Source organism: Sphaeramia orbicularis, chromosome 24 (genome assembly GCF_902148855.1).
Source record: "Sphaeramia orbicularis chromosome 24, fSphaOr1.1, whole genome shotgun sequence".
Classification (NCBI taxonomy): Eukaryota; Metazoa; Chordata; class Actinopteri; order Kurtiformes; family Apogonidae; genus Sphaeramia; species Sphaeramia orbicularis.
The window spans coordinates 26,898,756-26,911,928 of record NC_043979.1 but is presented as its reverse complement, the minus strand read 5'-3'; the positions used below and the strand labels follow the sequence as shown (position 1 = coordinate 26,911,928).

Below are 13,173 nucleotides of genomic sequence, written 5' to 3'. Positions count from 1 at the left end.
CTCCTAGGATTAGTCCTGACTGTGAAGAAATTTCAACGATACATCTGTGGATCCTCACTGCCATTACCCATAATACCCTGTGCAAGTCTTTTAAAAATGCTGCTTAATGAAAAAGGCTAATCGACAACCAGGGACAACATAGGGGGAGAAAAATGATGTTGATTCTAAGGGCCCATGACTGACAGGGGTCTTGAGAAAATAGTAGAACATTAATACAAAAATTATGAATCTATATAAAATAATGTTTGCTTCACAAGATATTAATAAATATTTCTTTTTTATGAATTTTATTTTGTTTTAGTTTGTTTGTAATTAAATCTATTCTATTAAGTCCATTATTTAACACACTATTTGTTTTTCTGATAATGCATTATTAATATACAGGGGTTGGACAAAATAATGGAAACACCTTAAAAAATCAACAAAATATAATTTAATATGGTGTAGGTCCGCCTTTTGCGGCAATTACAGCCTCAATTCTCCGAGGTATTGATTCATACAACTTATGAATTGTTTCCAAAGGAATTTTAAGCCATTCTTCAGTTAGAATACCCTCCAACTCTTTTAGAGATGATGGCGGTGGAAATCGACGTCTTACTTGAATCTCTAAAACTGACCATAAATGCTCAATAATGTTGAGGTCTGGGGACTGTGCCGGCCATATGAGATGCTCAACTTCATTAGAATGTTCCTCATGCCATTCTTTAACAATTCTAGCTGTATGGATTGGGGCATTATCATCTTGAGGTGAAGGTGTTTCCATTATTTTGTCCAACCCCTGTATTCCAGATAATGGCGCTGAAAATTGTGAAATCCATTGTAAGCAGACTTTTGACCCATGCTTGCACAGTGTTATATTTTTAGGGTTTGTACAGTTTACGGTATTGAAATGATGATGCCCAAAGTGGTATTTTTCACAGGGCCCCAAATACCTGGCACCACTCCTGTCAACAACCACAAAGAAATCCTTAAAGAAAAAGTATGAAGCTGATATTACCTGATACATAAATGAAAAATGAAACAAACACATGAAAATTAAATCATAAAAAGACATAGATACTGAGAAAGATAGAACAGATAGAATCATGATAAATAGAATAATATAATTAAAGAATGTGTAAAATTATTAATATTGGGAACAGTCCACCTGAATTTACAAGGAATTAAATAAGTATTTATGAAGAACTAATCACAGACACATGAGAAAGGAAATGTTTTTCTAAGATTTATGAAGCCTAACCTTTGGGATAACTTTGATTTAAGTTTATTTCATGTTGCAGCAGAATAAATAAATACATGCTGCTTTACTTTTATTATTACCATCGTGAATGTGTTTCATTGTTTTCTATTAAATCCTAAATCATTAAGTCGTTTGTTAATGTGTTACTGACTAATGAAGGCTCCTCTTCAGTAGAAGTCCGTGTGGTTAAACTCCGCCCCATTCGCGTCAAAACACAGTCACGTGACCAGTACCCACTTTACTTCCTGTTTACTTTGTGAGACTGACACACTGCTGCTTACTGCCTCTTTAGCCTGTATGTCCGTGTTGTAACCCGCTGTTCTCCCTGTTTTGTTTTGTTTTTTTTCTTTATCATGGTCCACCTGTCCTGTTTGGTTCTGCTCCTGTGCACCGCGGCTCGGCTGGAGGCGGCTCCCGCTGGACGCAGCTCCTGGTCGGACACAGGTGAGTGGAAACCCGGTACCTGGAGCCGTGGAGGGAAATGACACGACGATAATCCACCAAGTGAATACATCTTTTTGTTTATTTACTAGGCATGTCTTGGCTGAATGACCACACAAAACTGAATAATACGTTTAAGGTGCAGATTAAAAAAAAAAAAAAAAAAAAAAAAAAAAAAAAAAACAGAAAGAAAAGAAAACCATCTTATTGTGCTCAAACATGAACCAAAATGAGTTAATTCTGGACAGAAATTATTAGTTTTGGAAATTATCAATAAAAGTATAAAGTATTCAAAAAACATCATGTACAATACGGTCTGTTATTGAATTTACAGAACATACACCATATCATGAACTATAAATGTAGACACTGTGATTGATCACCTAAGTCTAAATGAAACAGTATTAAGACTTTACTCTCAAAATGCTAAAAATCCCATATTTAGTCCTCTTCCTAATTTCATTGTACACACAATGACATTCTATTCTATTCTATTCTATTCTATTCTATTCTATTCTATTCTATTCTATTGTAACGCCTGACTGTCGTATACTTTTTTGGTCTCATTATTTCCTCTTCTCCAACCCCCCCTTTGGTCTCTTCAGGCAGGTTTTGGCACATTACTGACCTCCACCTGGACCCCACCTACAACCTGTCTCCTGACCCCACCAAGGTGTGCTACTCCTCCAAAGGAGTCCCAGCCACACAAGCCGGTCTGTTCGGGGACTTCCTGTGTGACTCCCCGTATCGCCTCATCCAGTCAGCGTTCACTCACATGGCTCCGCTCACACAGCCGCAGGACTTCATCATATGGACCGGGTTGGTACAGACTCAACATACGCGCTGCTGATAAGGAATCTGTTTCATCCTCTTTTTAATGCATATATGACACTACTGTCTGGGAGTTTGTTACTGGAACATGTTCAGACAGCCTAATAGAAACAGTTGTGGTGGTTTTATGTTGGTTTCATATCCTCCTCTGTCTTTATAAAGGAAGTCAACTTGAAAACCAGTTTGAGCTGTTACACTTTCATATGTTTGGATATTTTATAGTTCTTCTTAAATTGCTTGAGGTAGAATTGCCACCTACAGTCTGAATTACAATCACAATCAGTGTTCTGAAATGGACAAAATGCTCCAAATTTAGGTCTGTTCTTTGTCACTTTTTCACAGTCTCTACTGAATACTAAAGTGTGGGAATATTTGAAAGAATGACTGTACACTGAGTTAAACATAGATGTTAGTCAACTATTGTTAATACTAACTGCTCCTAGTTGTCTACAGTTGATTACACTCTAAAATGAAAGGAGGAAATTCTGTATTTGGCTGTTATTTAAAGGAGCTAAGTGTAGAATGTCGACTTTAAAATTCTAAAACATGACCAAAACCTATCATTACAGTGTTCAGAATAAAGATTTCTGATGCCAGAGACGCTAATGTATTGGTACAAAAAACCGTGATTCATGGTTTTATTGAGGCTGTTTTATGTCAAAAAACAGAGTGAAGCTAAAAGAGCTGAAATATAAATTATTGGTCAAAATAACTGCCTTTTTGTAAAAGAAAACTTGATGATACATAATACTGTTGAATTTCCCTGTTGTGGGATCAATAAAGTCTAATCTAATCTAATCTAATCTAATCTCCTGGGGGGAAATTCATTTGGGTATTTGTCAGCATATGTACCAGCAGTCAACATACAATCATTGGTCCGTAACAGTATAAGTACAGAAATAAAAATATGTACGGTTCACTAAACTGCACAGACATTTGTGCACCAACATTTCTAAGTATATATCTATGTATCTGTGACCTTTCACTTACAGGATTAGTACAAGAAGTGGTCGTGTTGGTGTTTGAGGTTAGTATTTTGAGGATGTGGAATGAGTTTCAGTTAATTACCACAAGTGTATTCTGTGTACTTTCCTGTACTTCAGCAAAGACAAGTGTTACTTCCTCTGTTAGAACTGGTTTTAATTTAGCAACAACAACAACAAAAAAAACAAAAACCTGATTTCACTTGACTTTATCGTCTTGCTTGTGGTTTATTGGTTTGCACTCAAATAATGATGTGATTACCAAACATTTATAGCCACAGAAAACGATCTTAAACCTGCACATAGTTATTAGCTACACAGTCTGAGAGTTCAGTTTGCTCTGGGCTTTAAAAGAGTTTGTGCTTATATCATTATACCTAGCAAATGAATCCTATATCAATCCCTAGAAAATGAAGTTTTAGTCTTTTGCATCTTTCTAGGCTGCAGTCTGGGTCAGGAAGTCTACTTTTGAAGAGTAGTAAGTTACAGATTAAATATAATTCTGTTAAAAACGTAACAAGTAATGACACTTTTTGAAATCAGAAGAAAAACCTGCCAGAGTCTGATCAGTGTTCTAATATTTAGTCTGAAAACGCCTGTAATTTCTCAGACTCTTGATTTTGTAGATTTTCTACAGCCTGAAAACAGAGTCCAGAGAAGGAGTAGAAGTATTGTTTCCTCTCAGACTACTGTAATTGTGGATTTTTTTTTATCAGTGATGCCAAAAAAAACAAACATTGCAGTTTTAAAAGTCCTGACTCTGCAAATAATTGATTGATTATTAAAATACTCGCAGCCTCTAGTATGAAGTGCTATAATATGTGTTGATAATAAATCCCTGAAGCACTAGACCTGAATCAAGAGTCAGTGTTATCTGTTCCATGAAAATTAGCCTGAAGACGTGCTCTACATTCACATATTGAAGTGTGATAATGACAGATGAACCCAATGCTCAAGTTGTGAGACTCACTCACAGCCCTCAGACCTCAACATAACTCTCTGTTAATCTGCAAATAATCAGCTAAGTCAGGAATTCATAGGCTTATTAAACGTGCTTAAGAGAACGCCTCGCCGCTGAATTATCAAAGACTCCCCGAGGCAGAGGATTAAGTTAGCGCACAAGCAGATTTGTGCTTTGTTTCATTGTCATTGTGCTTCGTATTATGAGTTAAAGGGAAATTCCACCATCGTGTGGAATATTTCTGTAATATTCAGGGTTTGGACAGAAAGTACCGGTATATGACTGATAAGACATATAAACAGAAATTTGTATAAATAATATAAGACACATAAACAGAAATTAATTATTTTGTTTTTAAAATGACAGACAGATATTTCACATATCACCAGTTTTAAAATATACAAAAAATCTCAAACAGACTTTATTATCTGAGGTAAATCCAGGGTTTAAACAAGACTAGTGGTGATTGTGGAAGATTCGTCTTTCTTTCAGTAAAATACTCTGCAGGATCCTAAAAAGTTTATATTAATATTAACTGAAAATACAGGTATTTGCTTTTCTCTTGCACTCATATGTCATTTAATCATAATTAACTTTTGTTCTCTTGTGTATGTCAAATTGACTTTTAAGTAAAAATAAAATTAAAAAAATCAATTGCAGGTAGAATTTAACCCATAAAGACCCAAACCTCCACTGGCAACCACTATCACTTACTGAAGTTAAATACCTGTTGATCCACTAATCCTATTAATCCATGTAAATAATTGGTGTAAAATACAGTTTGTCTTTTTTTCATGGTCATGGAGGCTCTGTAGTTACCATGGAAACACCATCATCTTCTACAACATTGATTCACCAGTAAAACCCATGGAGTTGGATCAATGGCCGTGGATGGAGACACTGGGTTTATGTTCAGTTAATGAGAGATTGGACAGAAAAAGTCCCTTTTTTCCAGTTTTCTCTGTTTTTGATATAATAACCCTCAACTTTAATCGGAGCTTGTATGAACATCTACAAGATCAGTGAATTAAATACGGGAAAATACCTAATTTTTACATAAAAATGCAAAATACAGAGCATAATATTAGGAAAAAAATTGATAAATCACTTAAGAAAGGTTAAAAATACAGGGAAAATTCATTTGGGAACTGCTACAAAATTAGTTCTGGGTCTTTATGGGTTAAGATTAAAAAAAAAAAAAAAAGTAATAATGCAACACTTATATGAATAGTGATGACCAGCTGCCATGCAATTCCACCAAGTCTTTAGTCTCTGTTTATTAAAACATATATATTAAATGTGGCTTTTTCAGACCTGGGAAAACCAATAACATTTTATTTCATCTTTCTCACAGTGACAGTCCACCTCATGTCCCTCCAGATGAGCTCTCTACACAAATGGTGATCCAGGTCATCAGTAACATGACCCAGACCATCAGACAGCATTTCCCCAACCTGACAGTCTACCCGGCCCTTGGAAACCACGACTACTGGCCACAGGTACAGGACCAAACACTTCAGTTTTGTTGTGACACAGGTCTGATAAAACACACCATATGAATGTATTGTCCTGGGCTTTTGGACATTTTATGAACCAAATGACCAGTAGATACTGTAACCACAATATTATAGTTTATAGTTGTGGTTGGATCATATGTTACTGTTTACTGTTTATGGTGTAGAGTCTAAAACTGCCTTAGGTTTCGACTTTTTACTGTTGGTTTGATGCTTAGTGATCCAGGTTTATTTATGCAGGTATTTATTATTTTGTATTATTTAAATTGAATATATCTGAGTTTCACGACATGCTAAAATTGCTATCAGCCAAACCTACTGTAACTAGATTTGATTATAAATGTCAGATATTAGCCATGGCCTTTATTTCTCTCTTGTGCAGAAGGTTCCAGGCTTTTATTTGAAGGATGCCTGCATTAGAGTCACACCTGTTTTCCAATTTCCTCTTTTTAATGAGAAGAAATGATTGTATTTTGATCCAGTCACTTTTTCTAATGTTAAAAGTACTGCGTTACACAAACACAACAGCCCCTTAACAGTTTCAAAATATAACCCCTGTGGCATTTTGTTGAATAGAATCTGTTCATTCCTTAACAGAACTTTTATTGTGTAAACACTGCCTTCCTGTTACACATATAAGTTTTGCTAAAAAGTAAGACACACACCTGCAGTGACTGAAACTAGATAATAACACTTCAGGTGAGAGAACTAGAAAAACAGGATGTTGAAAACAGCTACATTCGATTGTTAAATGAACTTTATATGACAGACACCAGAAATGTATTTTATTTAGATTTCTTTTTTTTGTGTGTCGTCCTCAGCACTGGCTTTTATCAAAAGACAAGTTGTCACTGATTCCCAGTTTGTATTTGTGCAGTAATACTAATAGTATTGGCTTCATGTGATGCATTGTACAGTTGTGTTACAGCTTGTATCTTTCTCAGACTGTGTTTTCTTTTCTCTATTTTAGGACCAGTTGCCGACATCCACTAATGACATCTACAAAGCTGCTGCCCGGTTGTGGAAACCATGGTTACAGGCCGACGCCCTGCTCACACTATCACAAGGTAAGAGTTGTACAGCAGCTTCTGATAAATCACTGCAGGTAATATCTGTCTTGTTTATTACAGTACATCACAGTTACATTTTCTTTATATTTCTTTACATGCAGTATCTTGTTTCACTTTGTGTTTTTAGTGTAATTTATTGTATGATTTTCATTTCCGGAGAATAACAGGAAACAGTTAAATTTTTCTTCAAACATGCTAGAAGTGTCTGTCTCTTGTTATTTTTTCATCTGTTCATATCATCCATCATTTTGTTTCCACCTCAGAGCTAGAAAATGATTCAATATTTTTCCACTAAGCTACTTTTAAACTACTGAAGCTACTTTACAGTGAAACTAAGTTGATATTGGTAAAATAACTACTACATTGTAATTTTGCGATGGACATTCCCTCCTCTGACGACTCTTGTTCTGCACATGCAGGTGGTTTTTACTCTCAGCTGGTGAAGCCTGGTTTGCGGTTGGTCAGTCTCAACACCATCCTCTACTACGGTCCTAATAAAGCCACAGTGAACATGACCGACCCTGCTGGACAGTTTGAGTGGCTGGAGGACACTCTACAGAAAGCCACTCAAAACCTGGAGAAGGTCTTTTAACAGCCCTTTTCATGCTGTGATACCTCGTCTCTGTTGGTTTTTTTTTTCACGTCCTTCTTCCTCTAGGTGTTCATCATCGCCCACGTTCCAGTCGGGTATTTACCTTTCACCAGAAACATCACAGCTATCAGGGAGATCCACAACGAGAGGCTGGTCACTATTTTCAGGAAGTACAGTCATGTGATTGCAGGACAATTCTACGGCCACACCCACAGAGACAGCATCATGGTGCTTCTGGACCAGGGAGGTAAAAAACCCCAAAACATAACGTGCGCGTGCTTGAAAACCCTCAGCCTGACTTATCAGGTGCACTACTGCCCCTAGTGGCCTGACTTATCAGTGTATGGCAAAGTTTTTGAACGGACGGACGACCAACTAATGACAATACCCTTCCCGTTGGTTAGTGTAGCCAAGGGTAACAACTCCTAAATGTGCAAAAGTTACTTTCTACTTCTTACCATCATTTTTTCTTTTCCTTTTTTATATAAATGTTAATGTTAACAAAATGGTATCTTTGCATTTTACTCTCAAAAGTTATATTTCTTGTGTTAAATTAATCATTTTCCTGGGCTGTCATGCATATTTAGTGTCATGCCATGACAATAACATCACATTTTTATGTTTAATAGGGAGGTTTCAACAATGCTGGATGGTCATTTTAGATTTTACATTCTTGTATTTTACTTCCCATTTTCTGCTTTTTAAAATTTTTCTGCCCCAGTGCATCTCAGAAGGAAATATTGTACTTTTCCCCCCAAACACATTAATACATTTCAAGTTATGGTGTATCATAATGGGCTATGAAGCCCATCAGTAAAATAATATGAACACATAAATGGATTGATAATTACAACCTAGTATTATACAGTATGTCATTCTAAAATGGATAATGCTGCAGTTTTACTTCTGGCACTTTAAGCATATTTTGATGCTAATATTATTATACTTAATTCAGGTTGTGAACGCAGAGCTTTTACATTTATACACTTACACTGTGGTATTGAAATTGTTATTTCTGTAAAAGATCAGAGTGCTTCCTCTGCTACTAGATTGTAATTGAAGTTTTGGATATGCATGTTGTTGCAGAAAACCTGTGTGTGTAAATGCAGTTTCTTAAAGCACTGACCTTTATAGCAAACGAATCGCAGATTAGATAATGGATAATTATGAGGTAATTATGTAAATACTAAAAGGCTGTTAAACGCCGTCACCTCAGCTCCTCCCTGAAGCTATGCTGGCAAAGAAACTGTTTGAAATGCACATATTAATATTAGAAAATGAGCCTTGTTACACAGATTTACACATTATTATCTTCAGTGCATCTCCACCTTTAAAACAGATGTGCTGGCGAAGAGGTGTTTGGTTTTTGTTACTACAATTTAACTTTATAATAACAAATCAGAAAATTAGACAGTTCTAGACTGCTATTTTAGTCAAATTACTGTACGGCTGTATAGTTAAATAGAGAAAGCAGCTGCATAAATGTTGGTTTTAGGTTCTTATTAGTTTTAGAATAAACAAAAGTGAAGTTATATGGACAGATTTAGGCTAAAGCCCAGGCTCAGACGATAGGGTTAGGTCCAATTAAACTAGTACAGCTACAAATGCATTGTAATAACACTACCATTGCAGAAAAGAAGACAAATTAAATACATAAGAAGGTTCTGTCATTATATATATATATATATATATATATATATATATATATATATATATATATATATATTTTTTTTTTATTATAATTAAAAACAATATGGTTAGTTACTACAAATCACATACATTTTGCCATGATGTTGTGCAAATTATAGTAAATTACTGTATCTTGCAGTAGGTTTACTGAAGATTTCATGGTATTTTTACAGTAAAAATACAGTAAAGAAAACAGAATAAAAGAGTAAAGTGTAAGCTAATATCACAATAACTGTTCAGATTTGGGGAGGCTGAGATATACAATCTTCTGTTTGTCACTTTTTCCTCAGTTTTCTCTTCTTGGACATAATAAACTTTAAGTAGCTTTTTTTATGAGTTTTTATGCACATCCACATGTAAAATTGTAAATTAAATATAGGAAAATACCTGATTTTCATAAAAAAGCAAAATGCAGAGCGTGTAATCATAATAAATGGCGATAAATCACTTAGATGTAGAAAAAAATTCATATTGAAGTCATCACAAAAATAGCTCAGTCTTTAAGAATTAAACAAGACAAATTTCTTTCTTTCATTTTATAACAGCTGTTTGCAACATGGTTTCCACTTTGTGCGGCTGAATTCTCATACTTTTATTCACCCTCTTCACCTTTCCACATATTGACATGTCCTTGTTGTTTGCTTGATCTGCAGGTAAACCAGTGAATTCTGTGTTTGTGTCTCCGGCTGTCACACCCATCAAAAGTGTTCTGGAGTCCTTTTCCAACAACCCAGGTTTCCGCATGTACTTGTTCAACCCCAAAGACTACTCTGTGTTGGTAAGAAACTCTTTACTACAGTCAGCTCATGATCTTCATAACACAGCGCCTGGTTTCAGCTCGGTCAGCGTGCCTGTTTTTGAGCAGGAGGTGCATGTTGACCTGCATTTGTAAAACCATGGTTACCTTCAGGAATCTGCTTCACACATATTTGATTCTGATGAAGGCTGCAAATCATTATCGTAGTTTTGGAATGTTAATTAGTTGTTATATTTAAGTAGTCTTTCAGATTGGTTTCTAATTTATGTTTTAGTTTTCTTAAGAGTGCATTAATTAGTTTCTTTTTCACTTTATTTTTGGGTATTTTCTTTCATTTTTATTTACATATTCTGTTAGTCTTTAAGGTTTTATGAGGAAAACCATGATTTATACATTATGAAAAATCATTTACTTCTTCCTTGACGCACAGTAGAGCTCAGTTATTAAGAGACTTTAATAAAAAGCAAAACTTTCAATAGTTTTGTTGCAATGTTTACTAATATTTTAACAACTAATCCTATCAATGCAGTCAAATAATTCAGATAAAATGAAAAACTGAGCTTCTCAGTTACATCAGATATATCTTTTTTTGGACGCTGAGAGGCTCTGTAATGAACACGAAAACACCCTCATCTTCTACGACCTTGATCATCAGTAGAACTCGTGGTTTGATAAATGACAGTGGTTGGAGACGCTTGTTTTTATGGTTGGTTAGTGATGTATTTTGCTGTAAATGTCACTTTTTCTTTACTTTTTTTCTGTTTTTATTTAATAACCATTAAATTTACCCCGAGCATTTATAAACATCTACATGATCAGTAAATTAAATATGAGAACATACCAGACTTCTACTGATTAATGCTAAATTCATAATAAATGGTGTTACAGGAAACTTTAGATGTAGAGAGAAATTCATTAGGAGGACGCCCTAAAAATACTTCTAGGGCTTTTTTCATTCTAGTTCATGTTGTGCTTTAATTTCCATTTCTGAAAACTTTTGCTTTATTAGGTTTATTTTTCTCTTTGTTTTCATGAATCACTGTAAAAGCTAAGGTTCAGTACATGACCAGAGTTGTGTGGAATTCCATACGTGAATGTTAAAACCTCTTGCAGTAAAACAATTCATCTAAAAGTTATGAAATTTTACTCATATAAAACTAAAAAGAGATGAACAATGAAGGTATTTTGGGCCAGATTTAGATCAAACTGAAAATGCCATAGACTGAAAAACAGACTTTTATCTCCATGATCAAAAATAGAATAAAGAAGTCCTTGATGATTAATCACAGTGTCAGTCAGCACACAAAACGTGCTTCTGGTTTTCAAAGAGACTCTAAGCCTTTTTTTCTCTTCTTTTCTCTCCCTGTTTCATTACTTTTCTCTCTCTCTGAAGGATATCTGGCAGTACTATTTGAATCTGACGGAAGCCAATGAGAAACAAAGATCGGACTGGAGGCTTGAATATATCATGACGAAGGCTTTTGGTCTGACTGACCTGCAGCCACAAAGCCTCCTCCAGCTGGGCCTGAGCTTCTGGCTGCCACAGACCAAGGCCTTTGACAAGTATTTCAGCCACTTCATGGTGAGCTACAACAGCAGCATCATCTGCAGAGGAGGCTGTCAGCTCAACCAGGTGTGCGCTGTGCTCTACCTGGACCAGGTGTCCTACTCCAAATGTGCCACAGAGGGGGGCGGGAACATGACCGAGGACCAAAACCAAGGGTTTATGAGGGATCTGACTCAGCAGATGCATTTACATTTTTAATTACTAGTTGGTAAATCTTTACTGGATGTAATTTTTACTTGAAAATGATTAATGTTTGAGGAATGAAAGGAGGATGCAGTTTACTGTGTATGCTGCACTCAGATATTTACCATATTGAAATATTTTACATTTTGCCTAAGCTGCTTTTTCATCAGATGTTTTCAGCACTTACACACAAAAAAAAAACTCAGCGAAAAGGTGAAAAGTTATTTAAAATAAACCCACTTTTACTTCTATTGCAGCTAAAATGCAGCAAGGTTTAACCTGTTCCTTATTTTCCTAAAAAAATGCCTCTTTTATGATGCAGAAATTGTCCTTATTTCTCGCTTTTTTCTAACTTCTGGCAGTTGCCTCTCTTCCATCTCAGGTCATTCTGTGGAAAAAAAACTTTTATAGATAAAATAATGGTTTGGCAATATACATCTTTTCTGGAGCAATAGAAGTAAATTAATTTGTCAGAGTTCACATGTCCTGATTTTGCATTATTTGGGCATTTTTGCACTGTAGTATAACTAGTCTATTCATAGTGAAATGGTGAGAAAAATGAAATCAACAGAAGACTTTTGAGAAACTGCACTTCGGACCAGTACAAACAACACTGTGATTAATTCAATGGATTCTTGAGGGATTTTGTCTTATGGCCAGAATGATATATTTCAGTTCTATTTTTAATACTTTAATAGTCCACCTCAAATTATACTTCATGGTGTTGGTACATTCTGAATCTGTAATTTAGGATTAATGTCCATGTCAGATGTTTATTTTAGTGTGTACTCATGTTCTCGTAATGTGCAATTGGTAATCATGTCATTGAAACTTGCAAAAAAAAAAAAAAAAAAATCAGTCATGTTTGAAATGTAAAACATACCAAAGTGTGTGTGAAATGTATCATGTTATGATTGTCTTGATTTTTTTTCTTTTCTTTTTGGTAGAAAAAAAGCACAAAAATAAAAAATGAAATACAGATCATATTGCACAAATCACATAGGGAATATGGAAGAAACTGTGACTTGCTGCCTTTATTTTTTTTTATAAATAAAATGTTTCTTAAAGTATGTTTTCAAAGCTGCTTTTTTGTTGTAGAGATTTGTTTGACATTTGTTTAAAAGAAAAAGAGTAAAAGAATATCAGTACAAAAGACCATACTACACGACAGAAGCAGAACATAGATAAAAGAGTTAACTTATGTGAAACTAATACGTGAAACAAAATCTGTCTCTATCTATGGTGCATTCACTGACCCGCAGGACTTACTCCATTGCTATTCGATATCAAATGATGCAGATGTTGTGTAACACCAGTATTTCAGTTGGTAACATAAAAGTATTGC

At 35.1% G+C, this 13,173-nt stretch overlaps 1 protein-coding gene across 1 annotated transcript; it reads left to right on the top strand.

Annotated features, from left to right (window-relative positions):
- Positions 1-1,477: 1,477 nt before the first annotated feature.
- smpdl3a (sphingomyelin phosphodiesterase acid like 3A) lies at positions 1,478-12,896 on the top strand. The gene is made up of 8 exons (XM_030128847.1): positions 1,478-1,684; positions 2,287-2,500; positions 5,811-5,955; positions 6,941-7,037; positions 7,460-7,623; positions 7,699-7,879; positions 9,975-10,099; positions 11,472-12,896. The coding sequence occupies exons 1-8, from the start codon at positions 1,594-1,596 to the stop codon at positions 11,841-11,843; spliced, it is 1,389 nt and encodes a 462-aa protein (XP_029984707.1). The 5' UTR covers positions 1,478-1,593; the 3' UTR covers positions 11,844-12,896.
- The last annotated feature ends 277 nt before the right edge of the window (positions 12,897-13,173 follow it).

Bases quoted from the DNA above. Each gene is read 5' to 3' on its own strand.
- smpdl3a (XM_030128847.1), top strand. From the start codon at position 1,594: ATGGTCCACCTGTCCTGTTTGGTTCTGCTCCTGTGCACCGCGGCTCGG. The intron at 5,956-6,940 runs GTACAGGACCAA...TCTCTATTTTAG, and splicing joins ACCACGACTACTGGCCACAG to GACCAGTTGCCGACATCCAC. The intron at 7,038-7,459 runs GTAAGAGTTGTA...CTGCACATGCAG, and splicing joins CCTGCTCACACTATCACAAG to GTGGTTTTTACTCTCAGCTG.